Raw genomic sequence first — 17655 nt, forward strand, 5'->3', positions numbered from 1 at the left:
TGAGCTGGGGATCTGTTGAACAAGAGTACTAATGAGCTGGGGTTCTAGAAAATCAACACAATTTGCTAAGTTTCATTAAAGCTTCAAAAAAAGCATCACCAAAGCACCACCGAAGCATTAAAAAAAAGCATGCTAAAGCGATAGGTGCTTTAATGTGTGATAAAGTTGAAACAAGTATAAACAAGCCCTTTGGGTGGTGCAATTCTGGATGGAGGCACAATGGAGACACTCTTGGACGTGTTAAAGGGGTGACTCGGAAAGGCAAAGCCTGCTGTGTTGATGCTACAGACAGAATGCATGATATACCCTGTTTCCCCCCAAAATAAGACCTAGCGTGATTGTCGGTGATGGCTGCAATATAAGCCCTACCCCCCAAATAAGCCCTACCCTGTTTCCTCGACAATAAGCCCTACCCTGAAAATAAGACCTACAAGGACTTTAACTAGGGATTATTTGTGGGGGTAGGGCTTATATTGCAGCCATCACCGACAATCACGCTAGGTCTTATTTTCGGGGAAACAGGGGTATGTTGTTGACCGTAGTGCTACTTTAAGTCGTTTTATATCTGCACTCTCGCCGGTTACTTTTTCCGGAGTGTTGGCATCTCATAACTCTTTCTACCTTAAATAAAATTTCAAGATTAGAGAGTCAAGCTTCTACAATTTGAAAAAAAAAAAAAAAAAAACGGGTCGTACCATTTTCAGGAATTACATTTTGTCTTTGCCATGTTCCTGTAGGTCTGGACGTGGGACAAGCACAGTCTAGACGAAGGCTCTTTGGGGCGCTTCTCGGTGGAGACGCGAGTGACAAACAACGACGCCGTCTCTTTCCTTATTATTGATGGGACAGAGCCTTCCGATTATACCGCGCAGTACAACTGCTCCGCCATCAATCAGTTCGGCGAGGATTCCTTGATTATCTCCCTGAGAGAGGAAGGTGAGCGGTCATTCGTTTGTCATACTCTGAGTGTCAGAATAACATTATCTTCCTCCATCTTTTCTCGGCCATTGGCATGTCGCCATTTTGAAGAGCAACACATAACACGTCTTACGCTTCCCTTCCAGCTACGTTGCCTCTGATGCTCCTGCTGATCGCCTTGGGTTTGGGGACGCTCTGCCTCTTTGTCCTGGTGACCATCTGCGTTCTTTGCTGTCGGCGACCACGGAAAGGTAACGGTTGCCTAATTTTTGGGTCAACTTTCTTCTTCTGTCTACTTGATCGTATCATCGTCTGATTCCCCTTATAATGCCGCGTACACACGATCGGAATTCTCGTCGGAAAAAGCTCTGATGGTTTTCCCGAATGGAATTCCAACGGAATTCGGCCCAAGCTGTCTTGCCTACACACGGATCACATCAAATTCCGATCGTTTATAACGCGGGTGACGTACAACACGTACGACGTGACTAGAAAAAGGAAGTTCAATAGCCAGTAACCAATAGCTTCCGTCTCGTAGTTGTATCTGAGCATTGCGTGATTTTTTGGCGTGTCGGAATTGCATACACACGATCGGAATTACCGATAGGAAGTTTTTCCGTCGGGAAAATTGAGAACGTGCTATCAATTTTTGGCTGGCGGAAATTCGGACAGCTAAATTCCGATGGAGCGTACACACAAGCGCATTTTCCGATGAAAAGCTCTCATCGGTCTTTTTCTGGCCGGTATTCCAATCGTGTGAACGCAGCATTACACTCAACCCTGTGCCTGTCCGGACCTCAATACCTAAAGAAGACCTGTCATCAGCCTTCGACCCCAACACCGAAAGAAGACCTGTCATCAGCCTTCGACCCCAACACCGAAAGAAGACCTGTCATCAGCCTTCGACCCCAACACCGAAAGAAGACCTGTCATCAGCCTTCGACCCCAACACCGAAAGAAGACCTGTCATCAGATACCATAACCCTGTGATTGAACCCACCCCTTGCCCAAACGGTCTTTTTCTGGCAGGGAATTCCGATCGTGTGTACGCGGCATAAGAGTCAAGTGTTCCATTCATCTCCACTTTTTATTCTTTGTTGTTTTTGAGTTTTTTTCCAAGAGACTTCTTGCTTGGTTCTTTGCTTGGCTCACCTCTTCAGATATCATCGCCATCTCTCGCCGATTTTGTCTTAAAGGGGTTGTAAAGGTAAATGTTTTTTCACCTTAATGCATTCCATGCATTAAGGTGAATAATCATCTCACAGTCCCGGCGCCCCCAGCCCCCCCCCCCATTTTACTTACCTCACCCCTCGAAAGTCCCGCGCTCGCCCCCGCCGTCCTCAGCCTTGCCGCTGATTGGCTGGAGTGGATGGATTGAAGGCAGCGCAGCCATTGGCTCGCGCTGCTGTCAATCACATCCAATGACGTGGTGCGCCAGGGGGCGGGGCCGTGTGATCCAGCGAGCGGCTATAGCCGCCGGTGTCTTGTCATATAACGTCCTCCATCCGATAGTGTCCGCTGCGTACTGTGCATGCGCAGTACACAGCAACACAGACTCCGAAAATTGCTGAGGATGAACGGCGCCTGCGCTGTGAGTCCAGGTTCTATCCCCACCATCCAAGTGGACACAGAGTAGGAATAAAAAAGAGCCGAGCGCAGCGAGGCCGAGCCCGAAGCGTGGCGAGTGAAGCTCGCCCGCGAGGGGCCCTCTAATATTCACAACCCTATATCCGCTTGGATGGTGGGGCTACCACCTCCACTCACGGCGCAGGTGCCGTTCAGCTTCGGAGATTTTCCGAAGCTTTGTCTGCTCCGTACTGCGCATGCGCAGTACGGGCGGACACTATTTGATAGCCGGACACTATACGGCAGAACACCGGCTGTATCACGGGAGCGCGCCCGCAGGTGCTTCTCACCATGTGAGGGAGCTCGCATGAACGTGAGAAGCACCTGCGGGAAGAAGCCGAGACAGCCGCCGAGGGACCCCAGAAGAGCAGGTTCGGGGCCACTCTGTGCAAAACGAGCTGCACAGTGGAGGTAAGTATAACATGTTTGTTATTTATATTATATTAAGAAAAAAAAAATTTCTTTACAATCCCTTTAAGTTTCTTCAAGATTTTCTGCTTATCTTTGAAGTTTAAATCTCACTCCAAAAGCCTATTTTTTGATCTCCTGTGTTCCATTGTCCATTTTTGTTGATAACTTTTTTTTGAAGAGGTTTGCTTGTCTTCCTCTTCTCACATCTCCAGCTAAGCTCTTTAATGTCCTCTGTCCTTTCCTCACTTTTCTATTTCTACCTTCTATTTTGATGATCTACTATTTCATCAAGATATCAGGTCTCATAGATGTCTTTACTTGGACGGTTGCTGAGTTTGTCTTCTCTGCCGGCTTCAATGCCTCTTTTTGTTTTGTCCTCCACAGAGGTGAAGGACACACAGATACTGGCCGTCGAGGTTTCGGGGAGTGAACATAGCGATAGACACCCGAGCGACTCTGAAGAAGACCTCAAAGAACCATTGGTGAGTATTGAAAAAGTCATAGGTGTAGGCGGCCTCTGGCATTAGGGTAGGCACCCCAAAGTTCAAACACGTGTGTGTTTATGTGTGTGTGTGTATAGTATATATTATATTGTGTCAGTGTCAGTAAAGCATTGGTGAGTGTCTGTAGGACAGTGGACGGTGTTAGTAGAGCACTGGAGAGTGTCAGTAGAGCAGTGGATGGTGTCATTCATTATAACAGTGGATGGTGTCAGTCTGTAGAGCATTGAACACTGTCAGTAGAGCACTGGATGGTGTCAGTAGAGCAGTGGACGGTGTCAGTAGGGCAGAGGACGGTGTCAGTAGGGCAGAGGACGGTGTCAGTAGGGCAGAGGACGGTGTCAGTAGGGCAGAGGACGGTGTCAGTAGGGCAGTGGACGGTGTCAGTAGGGCAGAGGACGGTGTCAGTAGGGCAGAGGACGGTGTCAGTAGGGCAGAGGACGGTGTCAGTAGGGCAGAGGACGGTGTCAGTAGGGCAGAGGACGGTGTCAGTAGGGCAGAGGACGGTGTCAGTAGAGCAGTGGACGGTGTCAGTAGGGCATTGGATGGTGTCAATCAGTAGAGCAGTGGACAATATCAATAGAGCAGTGGACGGTGTCAGTAGGGCATTGGATAGTGTCAGTAGAGCAGTGGACAGTGTCAGTAGAGCAATGGACGGTGTCAGTAGAGCAGTGGACGGTGTCAGTAGAGCAGTGGACGGTGTCAGTAGAGCAGTGGACGGTGTCAGTAGAGCAGTGGACGGTGTCAGTAGGGCATTGAATGGTGTCAGTAGGGCATTGGATGGTGTCAGTAGAGCAGTGGACGGTGTCAGGAGAGCATTGAACAGTCAGTAGAGCAGTGGATGGTGTCAGTCAGTAGAGCAGTGGATGGTGTCAGTAGAGCAGTGGACGGTGTCAGTAGAGCAGTGGACGGTGTCAGTAGAGCAGTGGATGGTGTCAGTAGAGCAGTGGATGGTGTCAGTAGAGCAGTGGACGGTGTCAGTAGAGCAGTGGATGGTGTCAATCAGTAGAGCAGTGGATGGTGTCATTGAACAGTGTCAGTAGAGCAGTGGATGGTGTCAGTCAGTAGGGCATTGGATGGTGTCATTGAACAGTGTCAGTAGAGCAGTGGATGGTGTCAGTCAGTAGAGCAGTGGATGGTGTCAGTCAGTAGAGCAGTGGATGGTGTCAGTCAGTAGGGCATTGGATGGTGTCATTGAACAGTGTCAGTAGAGCAGTGGATGGTGTCAGTCAGTAGAGCAGTGGATGGTGTCAGTCAGTAGAGCAGTGGATGGTGTCAGTCAGTAGAGCAGTGGATGGTGTCAGTCAGTAGTGCATTGGATGGTGTCATTGAACAGTGTCAGTAGAGCAGTGGATGGTGTCAGTCAGTAGAGCAGTAGATGGTGTCAGTCAGTAGTGCATTGGATGGTGTCAATCAGTAGAGCAGTGGATGGTGTCAGTCAGTAGATCAGTGGATGGTGTCAGTCAGTAGAGCAGTGGATGGTGTCAATCAGTAGAGCAGTGGATGGTGTCAGTCAGTAGTGCATTGGATGGTGTCAATCAGTAGAGCAGTGGATGGTTTCAGTCAGTAGAGCAGTGGATGGTGTCAGTCAGTAGAGCAGTAGATGGTGTCAGTCAGTAGAGCAGTGGATGGTGTCAGTCAGTAGTGCATTGGATGGTGTCAATCAGTAGAGCAGTGGATGGTGTCAGTCAGTAGAGCAGTAGATGGTGTCAGTCAGTAGAGCAGTAGATGGTGTCAGTCAGTAGAGCAGTGGATGGTGTCAGTCAGTAGAGCAGTGGATGGTGTCAGTCAGTAGAGCAGTGGATGGTGTCAGTCGGTAGGGCATTGGATGGTGTCATTGAACAGTGTCAGTAGAGCAGTGGATGGTGTCAGTCAGTAGAGCAGTGGATGGTGTCAGTCAGTAGAGCAGTGGATGGTGTCAGTCAGTAGAGCAGTGGATGGTGTCAGTAGGGCAGAGGAAGGTGTCATTGAACAGTGTCAGTAGAGCAGTGGATGGTGTCAGTCAGTAGAGCAGTGGATGGTGTCAGTCAGTAGAGCAGTGGATGGTGTCAGTCAGTAGAGCAGTGGATGGTGTCAGTCAGTAGGGCATTGGATGGTGTCATTGAACAGTGTCAGTAGAGCAGTGGATGGTGTCAGTCAGTAGAGCAGTGGATGGTGTCAGTCAGTAGAGCAGTGGATGGTGTCAGTCAGTAGGGCATTGGATGGTGTCATTGAACAGTGTCAGTAGAGCAGTGGATGGTGTCAGTCAGTAGAGCAGTGGATGGTGTCAGTCAGTAGAGCAGTGGATGGTGTCAGTCAGTAGAGCAGTGGATGGTGTCAGTCAGTAGAGCAGTGGATGGTGTCAGTAGAGCAGTGGACGGTGTCAGTAGAGCAGTGGACGGTGTCAGTAGAGCAGTGGATGGTGTCAGTAGAGCAGTGGATGGTGTCAGTAGAGCAGTGGACGGTGTCAGTAGAGCAGTGGATGGTGTCAATCAGTAGAGCAGTGGATGGTGTCATTGAACAGTGTCAGTAGAGCAGTGGATGGTGTCAGTCAGTAGGGCATTGGATGGTGTCATTGAACAGTGTCAGTAGAGCAGTGGATGGTGTCAGTCAGTAGAGCAGTGGATGGTGTCAGTCAGTAGAGCAGTGGATGGTGTCAGTCAGTAGGGCATTGGATGGTGTCATTGAACAGTGTCAGTAGAGCAGTGGATGGTGTCAGTCAGTAGAGCAGTGGATGGTGTCAGTCAGTAGAGCAGTGGATGGTGTCAGTCAGTAGAGCAGTGGATGGTGTCAGTCAGTAGTGCATTGGATGGTGTCATTGAACAGTGTCAGTAGAGCAGTGGATGGTGTCAGTCAGTAGAGCAGTAGATGGTGTCAGTCAGTAGTGCATTGGATGGTGTCAATCAGTAGAGCAGTGGATGGTGTCAGTCAGTAGATCAGTGGATGGTGTCAGTCAGTAGAGCAGTGGATGGTGTCAATCAGTAGAGCAGTGGATGGTGTCAGTCAGTAGTGCATTGGATGGTGTCAATCAGTAGAGCAGTGGATGGTTTCAGTCAGTAGAGCAGTGGATGGTGTCAGTCAGTAGAGCAGTAGATGGTGTCAGTCAGTAGAGCAGTGGATGGTGTCAGTCAGTAGTGCATTGGATGGTGTCAATCAGTAGAGCAGTGGATGGTGTCAGTCAGTAGAGCAGTAGATGGTGTCAGTCAGTAGAGCAGTAGATGGTGTCAGTCAGTAGAGCAGTGGATGGTGTCAGTCAGTAGAGCAGTGGATGGTGTCAGTCAGTAGAGCAGTGGATGGTGTCAGTCGGTAGGGCATTGGATGGTGTCATTGAACAGTGTCAGTAGAGCAGTGGATGGTGTCAGTCAGTAGAGCAGTGGATGGTGTCAGTCAGTAGAGCAGTGGATGGTGTCAGTCAGTAGAGCAGTGGATGGTGTCAGTAGGGCAGAGGAAGGTGTCATTGAACAGTGTCAGTAGAGCAGTGGATGGTGTCAGTCAGTAGAGCAGTGGATGGTGTCAGTCAGTAGAGCAGTGGATGGTGTCAGTCAGTAGAGCAGTGGATGGTGTCAGTCAGTAGGGCATTGGATGGTGTCATTGAACAGTGTCAGTAGAGCAGTGGATGGTGTCAGTCAGTAGAGCAGTGGATGGTGTCAGTCAGTAGAGCAGTGGATGGTGTCAGTCAGTAGGGCATTGGATGGTGTCATTGAACAGTGTCAGTAGAGCAGTGGATGGTGTCAGTCAGTAGAGCAGTGGATGGTGTCAGTCAGTAGAGCAGTGGATGGTGTCAGTCAGTAGAGCAGTGGATGGTGTCAGTCAGTAGTGCATTGGATGGTGTCATTGAACAGTGTCAGTAGAGCAGTGGATGGTGTCAGTCAGTAGAGCAGTAGATGGTGTCAGTCAGTAGTGCATTGGATGGTGTCAATCAGTAGAGCAGTGGATGGTGTCAGTCAGTAGATCAGTGGATGGTGTCAGTCAGTAGAGCAGTGGATGGTGTCAATCAGTAGAGCAGTGGATGGTGTCAGTCAGTAGTGCATTGGATGGTGTCAATCAGTAGAGCAGTGGATGGTTTCAGTCAGTAGAGCAGTGGATGGTGTCAGTCAGTAGAGCAGTAGATGGTGTCAGTCAGTAGAGCAGTGGATGGTGTCAGTCAGTAGTGCATTGGATGGTGTCAATCAGTAGAGCAGTGGATGGTGTCAGTCAGTAGAGCAGTAGATGGTGTCAGTCAGTAGAGCAGTAGATGGTGTCAGTCAGTAGAGCAGTGGATGGTGTCAGTCAGTAGAGCAGTGGATGGTGTCAGTCAGTAGAGCAGTGGATGGTGTCAGTCGGTAGGGCATTGGATGGTGTCATTGAACAGTGTCAGTAGAGCAGTGGATGGTGTCAGTCAGTAGAGCAGTGGATGGTGTCAGTCAGTAGAGCAGTGGATGGTGTCAGTCAGTAGAGCAGTGGATGGTGTCAGTAGGGCAGAGGAAGGTGTCATTGAACAGTGTCAGTAGAGCAGTGGATGGTGTCAGTCAGTAGAGCAGTGGATGGTGTCAGTCAGTAGAGCAGTGGATGGTGTCAGTAGGGCAGAGGAAGGTGTCATTGAACAGTGTCAGTAGAGCAGTGGATGGTGTCAGTCAGTAGAGCAGTAGATGGTGTCAGTCAGTAGTGCATTGGATGGTGTCAATCAGTAGAGCAGTGGATGGTGTCAGTCAGTAGAGCAGTGGATGGTGTCAGTCAGTAGAGCAGTGGATGGTGTCAGTCAGTAGAGCAGTGGATGGTGTCAGTCAGTAGAGCAGTGGATGGTGTCAGTCAGTAGTGCATTGGGTGGTGTCAATCAGTAGAGCAGTGGATGGTGTCAGTCAGTAGAGCAGTGGATGGTGTCAGTCAGTAGAGCAGTGGATGGTGTCAGTCAGTAGAGCAGTGGATGGTGTCAGTCAGTAGAGCAGTAGATGGTGTCAGTCAGTAGAGCAGTAGATGGTGTCAGTCAGTAGAGCAGTGGATGGTGTCAGTCAGTAGAGCAGTAGATGGTGTCAGTCAGTAGAGCAGTGGATGGTGTCAGTCAGTAGAGCAGTAGATGGTGTCAGTCAGTAGAGCAGTAGATGGTGTCAGTCAGTAGAGCAGTAGATGGTGTCAGTCAGTAGAGCAGTGGATGGTGTCAGTCAGTAGAGCAGTGGATGGTGTCAGTCAGTAGAGCAGTAGATGGTGTCAGTCAGTAGAGCAGTAGATGGTGTCAGTCAGTAGAGCAGTGGATGGTGTCAGTCAGTAGAGCAGTGGATGGTGTCAGTCAGTAGAGCAGTGGATGGTGTCAGTCAGTAGTGCATTGGGTGGTGTCAATCAGTAGAGCAGTGGATGGTGTCAGTCAGTAGAGCAGTGGATGGTGTCAGTCAGTAGAGCAGTGGATGGTGTCAGTCAGTAGTGCATTGGGTGGTGTCATTGAACAGTGTCAGTAGAGCAGTGGATGGTGTCAGTCAGTAGAGCAGTGGATGGTGTCAGTCAGTAGAGCAGTAGATGGTGTCAGTCAGTAGAGCAGTAGATGGTGTCAGTCAGTAGAGCAGTGGATGGTGTCAGTCAGTAGAGCAGTGGATGGTGTCAGTCAGTAGAGCAGTGGATGGTGTCAGTCAGTAGTGCATTGGGTGGTGTCAATCAGTAGAGCAGTGGATGGTGTCAGTCAGTAGAGCAGTGGATGGTGTCAGTCAGTAGAGCAGTGGATGGTGTCAGTCAGTAGAGCAGTAGATGGTGTCAGTCAGTAGAGCAGTGGATGGTGTCAGTCAGTAGAGCAGTAGATGGTGTCAGTCAGTAGAGCAGTAGATGGTGTCAGTCAGTAGAGCAGTAGATGGTGTCAGTCAGTAGAGCAGTGGATGGTGTCAGTCAGTAGAGCAGTGGATGGTGTCAGTCAGTAGAGCAGTAGATGGTGTCAGTCAGTAGAGCAGTAGATGGTGTCAGTCAGTAGAGCAGTGGATGGTGTCAGTCAGTAGAGCAGTGGATGGTGTCAGTCAGTAGAGCAGTGGATGGTGTCAGTCAGTAGTGCATTGGGTGGTGTCAATCAGTAGAGCAGTGGATGGTGTCAGTCAGTAGAGCAGTGGATGGTGTCAGTCAGTAGAGCAGTGGATGGTGTCAGTCAGTAGTGCATTGGGTGGTGTCAATCAGTAGAGCAGTGGATGGTGTCAGTCAGTAGAGCAGTGGATGGTGTCAGTCAGTAGAGCAGTGGATGGTGTCAGTCAGTAGAGCAGTAGATGGTGTCAGTCAGTAGAGCAGTGGATGGTGTCAGTAGGGCAGAGGACGGTGTTATTGAACAGTGTCAGTAGAGCAGTGGACGGTGTCATTAGTGCAGAGGACGGTATCAGGAGAGCCTTGAACAGTGTCAGTAGGGCAGTGGATGGTGTCAGTCGTTCTTTTATCTTTTACAATTTTTTTGGAGCCCCGTTGGGGGATGAGGGGAGCTTTGATAAAATATCAGGGGTCTAAACAGACCCCTGATGTCTCACTTTTTGAGATTTCCCAGTTTTTTTTCTCTGCATTTCTGCAGTCTCAGCTGCACTGGACATGACTGGGAAGCTTTCTGTTCATTCACAAACTAAACACAATAATGAATGAACACAGTGAATAATAGGTACCACTGTGTTCATTCAGAAAAGGAAGGGGCTGGTAAATGACATATTTACCACCCCCTTACTTCGCTCTCCATCCTGAAACATCCCCCCACAGCAGCTGGTGGAAGAGGCAAGACTGCAGAGGTGGAGGGGTTGGACACGGGGTTACCTGGCAGGGGGAAACCTGTCCATCATCAGGGTTATTAGGCAAGTATTAAAAAAATAGAAGAAGCCCAATACTAAGCTTTTGATGAACCCTAATCAACCAAATTATTTTTTTTGCTAGCACACCGATACAGAATCTCAAAGAACTTTACAGACGGAACACAGCGACATCCCCGACGACTCTCAGGTAAGTTGTTCCATTCATATACCAACGTCTACATAACTGTATCCAGGGTTATGTATTTGATATGAACAGTCTAATGTTGGAGGTTCTAAAGCTGATCATACATGTTAGAGGATGGCCCATCATACGGCCCTTAGGTTGAGTTTCAAGCATAAACGCTTGGGTTGCCCAGATGTGAATGCTGATACTGTGAAGGAGGAAGGTTGATTTAGACACGTTCATTTTATGAGGGTTCTTCAAAATGTTTCCGTTTTGTTTTTTAACTCTATTAAATATAAAAAAAATGTGGAAACTTTCGGAACACCCCCCCCTCGTATTATGTTGGGAGAGGCAACAGAGATTAGGTTTCAAACCCGAGGCAACAAATAGATTATTGCTGGGACAAGGGGTGGGCAGGAGGGGGGCGGCTGTGGTATCAAGCGAGGTGTTGGGGGGGGGGGGGGGGGCCACAAGGAGATTGGTGGGGAGGGATTTGTATTAGAAGGGGGAATTTGGGAGGCTGCAGGGGTAAGTGTTCTTCTAGGAGGGGACATTTGGGGAAGGTTCTAAAAGTGGTGATTTAGGGGGATTTGTGTTTGGAGAGGGATGGTGGGGATGAAGATTTATGCTAAGTGGGGGGATTTGGGGGCAATTTGTGCTGGGAGGGGCAGGGATTTGAAGTGAGGAGGCCAAGATGTTGTACTGGAAGGGGAAAATTTGGGGTAGAGAATTTGTGCTAAGAGGGGTTAATTATTTTTTTTTGGGGGGGGGGGGCACATAGTTGTGTTGAGAAGGGGGATTTCAGAAGGGGCGTGGATTTGTACAGAGAGGAGGGGGAATTCATGCTTGGGGGTAGGTATGAAGATTAGTGCTCAATTCCTTTTTTTTGGAGGGGGGGGGTTATTGCAGATATGTGATGCTCATAAATCCTTGGGGGGGGGGCACAATTTGGACTCTAGATGGCATTGTCCCGGCATTGCCTGAAGGGTTCATGTTACCCTTTTCCATTTAGACTTGGAATCAGAAGGTTGGGCGCTCACATTGCACGCTCAACGCCACCAGTCTCTCCCGCCCTTCGGGCAGATTAGTGCTCAGTGTTTTTATGGGGAGCACAGTTTGGCGTGTTCACCCGGGGCTCTAGATGACCTTGTCCCGGCACTGGAGGTCTACTGATCTACTATTGGATTGGAGGTCTACTAATCTACTATTGGATTGGAGGTCTACCGATCTACTATTGGATTGGAGGTCTACCGATCTACTATTGGATTGGAGGTCTACTGATCTACTATTGGATTGGAGGTCTACTGATCTACTATTGGATTGGGGGTCTACCGATCTACTATTGGATTGGAGGTCTACCGATCTACTATTGGATTGGAGGTCTACCGATCTACTATTGGATTGGAGGTCTACTGATCTACTATTGGATTGGAGGTCTACTGATCTACTATTGGATTGGAGGTCTACTGATCTACTATTGGATTGGAGGTCTACCGATCTACTATTGGATTGGAGGTCTACCGATCTACTATTGGATTGGAGGTCTACTGATCTACTATTGGATTGGAGGTCTACCGATCTACTATTGGATTGGAGGTCTACCAATCTACTATTGGATTGGAGGTCTACCAATCTACTATTGGATTGGAGGTCTACCGATCTACTATTGGATTGGAGGTCTACCGATCTACTATTGGATTGGAGGTCTACTGATCTACTATTGGATTGGAGGTCTACTGATCTACTATTGGATTGGAAGTCTACTGATCTACTATTGGATTGGAAGTCTACTGATCTACTATTGGATTGGAGGTCTACTGATCTACTATTGGATTGGAGGTCTACTGATCTACTATTGGATTGGAAGTCTACTGATCTACTATTGGATTGGAGGTCTACCGATCTACTATTGGATTGGAGGTCTACTGATCTACTATTGGATTGGAGGTCTACTGATCTACTATTGGATTGGAGGTCTACTGATCTCTATACAAGGAACCTTGAGCTTGGCCTACAGTAGGCTACACAGTTGCTACCTCCGGTAGATATTTGTCCTGCCGGTGGAGCCCCAACTTGATAATGTACCTCGACTCTTTGGCATAACTTTAACCCATGTTTTCTATCTTTAGGACCCAACAAATGGCTACTACAAAGTCCGAGCCCATGATGACTCCCGCCCAACCACAGTTGCCTATCCAGAGTTTTCCTCACCTCCTCGGCCTCTGTATTCTGCCACCACAAGTCTCAGCCCGCTCTGCCCCACTCCATCTCTACCCGGAGCTCCAAAACTCTACGACTATGCTCACCGATACGCCACCACCCCGCGCCAAGGAAGTGAACGCATCCACATACCCCAAGGTCCTTGCAGCATATCTACGGGCCCCAGTAGCCAACCAGCACCTTACGCCCGAGCGTTCTGCAGTTACGTCCGTCCAGACCGATTCGAAACCCTGGAATCGGGCCCCACGCGGCTCTCCTACGCCTCACTCTCCACGCACTGTGACTACGGCCGACCAGCACAACAGCGCATGCAAACTCACGTGTGACCTCAGTTTTATGGTTCCCAAAGCGGTCGAAGAAGAGTCTTTTTTTGGTTGGACAGCTTGACCAGTTATGGCGTCTTTGTCTTCCTGTTGACGTTTTTGAGCTGAGGAACGTTTGTTTTGAGGAACGCTCGTTGGAAAGACAAATGAGGAAAAAAAAAGAAGAGAAGAGAATATCTCAAATGGAATGAACGCTTTCTAAAGGGAAGGGAAAGCCATTACAATTTTTTTTTGGTTCCAAAAATAGCAGAATTAGGAATTGAGCGCCGATGGGATATCCGTTAAAAACCCACAACAAGCACCGAGATTTCTAGTTACTAGCGAAATATAGTATTAAAACTTTTCTTGCGTCACGGAAATCCACTACGGATCAGCACTAATAACGTCAAAAAAAAAAAAAAAGCGATACTTGGGTATTGCTAAAGTCGAATGCCTTGAAGTTGTTGCAGAGAAACAGTGCCCCACTGTGGCTCCTACATGTACTGCAATTTTTTTTTTTTTTTTTTTTTTTTTTTCCTTTTTGCAAATCTATTTTTTATTACAAAATGCAATGTATATATCTCTTTAAATGTACATATTTATGGTAAGAATATCCTGCACATAGGTCCACATCAAAAAAAGGCTTTCTTGAACACCGTGTGATTGAGAGGGCGACCAGGAGAAGCTCGAGGACACTTTTAAAGGGAATATTTTTTTTTTATTTCCTCCCTGGTCATCAAAAAAAAATAAAATATGGACCGTTTTATTTATTAACCCCTACCATGCCAGGATGGTACCAGGCCGCTTGTAAACTGGACTGATGCAGGCGTTTAATAAATTTAATTTATTGTATGTAGTCTACATGAGACAGATAATCAACCTTCTCCAGATAAGTGCAAATCAGTATCTATCTATATTATCTATCTATCTATCTATCTATCTATCTATCTATCTATCTATCTATCTATCTATCTATCTATCTATCTATCCAGGGCTGGGACAAGGGGTGGGCAGGAGGGTAGGGGCGCCCAGGGCGCCGCTGTAGTTAGTTGTTTTCCTGGAGTTCTTATTTCATAACTCGACAACTCCAGGAAATTTCTGACTTTGAAGAATGATAGTTGTTGACCTCTACCCACCAGTGATGGTTGACCTCTACCCACCAGTGATGGTTGACCTCTACCCACCAGTGATGGTTGACCTCTAACCACCTGTGATGGTTGACCTCTACCCACCAGTGATGGTTGACCTCTACCCACCTGTGATGGTTGACCTCTACCCACCAGTGATGGTTGACCTCTACCCACCAGTGATGGTTGACCTCTACCCACCAGTGATGGTTGACCTCTACCCACCAGTGATGGTTGACCTCTACCCACCAGTGATGGTTGACCTCTACCCACCTGTGATGGTTGACCTCTACCCACCCCAACATGGCTGCTAACATGGAATGAAGGGCGGAAGGGAGTGGTCCAGCTATTGTCAAAGCAAATGCCAAATATCTCAGGTTTCGTACAGAGGTGGAACTTTTTTTTTCTCGTGATAGCTGCTCTTCCAGACAAGGTGGCCTTCCATGTAATGGCCCTTTAAATACGACTTAAAGTGGACCGGTCACCGATGACCACCCTGGAAGCCACCATTGGATACAGGAAGCCAAGAGTGGCCTATCATTTTATAAGGAAGCATTGATGTCACAGAGGGCGGGGGGTGGTGCTTAAGGAATTTCAATGCCGATGTTTGGACTTAAAGTGGACCTGTCGGCCATTGTAAAAGTTCAAAAGTAATATTTCTATATGAAAGCAAACAGCACAAGGGGCCTTTAATTATCTTTATTAGCTAGGAGAAGCTCCTTGGAGACCCCCCCACCTCCAACATTGGCTTGAGCTTGTTAATGGGGGGGGCAATTTAAGGGCTGAGCCCCACCTATGTGCCATCTCAATGGCCCCAGAAGGACGCAGGACATTTTTAAAAAGATGTCCGGACTACAGTTACAAGGTGAAACTATTTCAATGGGGCGCACTGAGTAGAGGAATCTAGCCAATAGGTCATGGCAAATGCCACTGCTGAAGTCAGGAAGTCTGGACCCTTGCAAAGTGAAACCAGTTCAGAGGGGCACACAGAGCACTTTTATCTGAGAGGCAGAGATCACCCAATGCTGAAGGAACCCCTAGCAACCTCTGGAGGAACCCTAGTTGAGAATCACTGCTCTAGCACATTGAAACCAGTTCAGAGGGGCACACAGAGCTCGGTTTTCTAGCTAGTAAAGGTAATGGAGCGTGGCCTCCTAACGTCAGGGAGTCCGGCCTCTAGTAAAGCGTTTTTCTAGCACGGTTTTCTAGCTAGTAAAGGTAATGGAGCCTGCCCTCCTAACGATAGGGAGTCCGGCCTCTAGTACATTAAAGCCAGTTCAGAGGGGCACACACAGACAGATTTTCTAGCAAATGAAGGTAATGGAGTGTGGCCTCCTAACGTCAGGGAGTCTGGCCTTTAGCAGAGGAATCTAGCCAATAGGTAATGGCAAATGCCACTGCTGAAGTCAGGACCCTTGAAAAGTGAAACCAGTTCAGAGGGGCACACAGAGCAAGGTTTTCTAGCTAGTAAAGGTAATGGAGCCTGCTGTCCTAATGTCAGGGAGTCCGGCCTCTAGTACAGCCTTTCTCAACCTTTTCAACACCCCTTGGAACCCTTGAAATAGTTCTCGGGTCTCGGGGGAACCCCCTGCTAAAAATTAGAAATCTACAACTCATGATACATTAGTGTGATGGTCAGTGGGAAGAATGGTCCTTACATTTGTGGTCATTGGGAAGAATTACCTCCTTACAGATAGCTAAAAAGATCAATGGTGTCGGTGGGAACTTATCCGAGAGGCAGAAATTACCCAATGCTGAAGGAACCCCTACAACCTCTGGAGGAACCCTGGTTGAGAATCACTGCATTAGTGTGATGGTCAGTGGGAAGAATGGTCCTTACACTTGTGGTCATTGGGTAGAATTACCTCTTTAACGATAGCTAAAAAGATCAATAGTATCAATGGAAACTTATCTGAGAGGCAGAGATCACCCAATGCTGAAGGAACCCCTACAACCTCTGGAGGAACCCTAGTTGAGAATCACTGCTCTAGTACATTGAAACCAGTTCAAAGGGGCGCACAGAGCCAGATTTTTTAGCTAATAAATGTAATGTAGCCTGGCCTCCTAACGTCAGGGAGTCCGGCCTCTAGTAAAGGGAAACCAGTCCAGAGGAGCACACAGAGCAGATTTATCTAGCCAATAAGGGGAAATGGGAAAGACCTAGTGGAGCCTGACATCCCGAAGCCAGGGAGTCCGACCTCTAGTAATAAAATGAAACCAGTTCAGTGGGGCACACAGAACAGGATTTTATAGCTAATAAAGATAATGGCAGATGCCTTGCGGTGCCTACCCATAGGAAGAGCATTATAGTGCCGACAGGTTCACCTTAAAGGTCCAATAGCACCAAAATTGATGTTGTGTTTTGTGTGGTTGGGGGGCAAACGGAATAACTTGCTGCTTTTTTTTTTTTTTTTTTTTTACGTATCTCGGGGATACCGTTGGTGAGATTCTCCCATCTGAATTTCTCAGTTGCGTCTGTAAAAAAAAAATCTGAATGGTGTCACGGCCCCTCCCCCACAAGAATCATGTGTCCTATATAACAAACAAAACACTCGGCAGTGACAATGACCTGTGGGACATCAGGAGACATAACTGGTCATGAATCAAAAATACATTGTTACGTTTTTTTATTAAAAATGTTACATTTTGAAAATCTCACATTTGTGAGAAATTACATTTTTATTTTTTATTTTTATTTTTTTAATTCTTTTCTGCACTTATCTGGAGGATTAAAATCTTCATGACGCTTCCGGTCCGTTTCTGTTCTCTCCTGCCTTAAACATTTTTCTTTTTCTCGTAAAAAAAAAAAAATGATTTACATATTGCTACATATTCGTCACATCGTTCCTATTATTATTTTACACATGTATGTATGAGAAGGTGAAAATATGCTCGTTTTTTTTATATATATGTAAAGCTATAAAAGATATTTATATTTAATAATTAAACCAATCCGAAAAATAACTGAAAACGCTTTCTTCTTCTTTTCACTTTTTTTTAATTTTTTTAATTTTTTTACAGTGCAAACTCCTTTTTAATTAAAGTGTAAATCCACTTTTGTAGGAAAAAAAAATAGCAAACAAATAAAATGTATAGAGCATATACAATTGCAACACAAGTCATATTGTAATTAAATGTTATTAATGTCTGCCCTCGTGTTATAAAGTGCTGAGCAAACTGTTGGCGCTATATAAAACCTGTATAATAATAATAATAATTAACCTCTTCCCACCCAGCCTATTGTAAAATGACGGGCGGGGGGTGGAACTGTTGTTCTGGGAGGACATCAAATGACGTTCTCCCAGGATCGTACCTTGTGTGTGCGCCACGCTCCAGCGCGATCTGTCACCCACCACGCCCACCGAACATGGCGGGTGGTGACTGATCACTGCTTCGGGCCCTGCTGCCGGTACCACGTGACCACTGTGGCCAATCACAGCAGATCACATGACAGTTGTACACAATGAAAGGCTTTGTTACATGACTGTACTATTGTGATTGGTCACAGTCATCACATGGTAAAGACAGGGCCAATCACAGCTCATCTGTATCATGTGATTAGCTGTGGCCAATCACAGCTAATCACAATAGTAAACACTGAATGAATAGAATTTATTCAGAAAAAAAAAAATGGTTGCTTATAACTGTAAAATTCACTGTTATAAGCAATCATTG

The 17655-nt window shown here is 47.2% G+C and overlaps 1 protein-coding gene across 1 annotated transcript in view; it reads left to right on the forward strand.

Moving 5' to 3' along the window:
* KIRREL2 (kirre like nephrin family adhesion molecule 2) overlaps positions 1 to 16951 on the forward strand; it is a 72376-nt gene extending 55425 nt beyond the window's left edge. Inside the window, exons 10-14 of the mRNA XM_077456381.1 lie at positions 738 to 936; positions 1065 to 1169; positions 3340 to 3437; positions 10290 to 10355; positions 12461 to 16951. Of these exons, the coding sequence (XP_077312507.1) occupies positions 738 to 936; positions 1065 to 1169; positions 3340 to 3437; positions 10290 to 10355; positions 12461 to 12877 (885 nt within the window). The 3' untranslated portion in view covers positions 12878 to 16951. The remainder of the gene's footprint in view (positions 1 to 737; positions 937 to 1064; positions 1170 to 3339; positions 3438 to 10289; positions 10356 to 12460) is intronic.
* Positions 16952 to 17655: the final 704 nt, after the last annotated feature.

Source organism: Lithobates pipiens, unplaced genomic scaffold, assembly GCF_037356315.1.
Source record: "Lithobates pipiens isolate NorthernLeopardFrog02 unplaced genomic scaffold, aLitPip1_a1.2 Scaffold_27, whole genome shotgun sequence".
Lineage (NCBI taxonomy): Eukaryota > Metazoa > Chordata > Amphibia > Anura > Ranidae > Lithobates > Lithobates pipiens.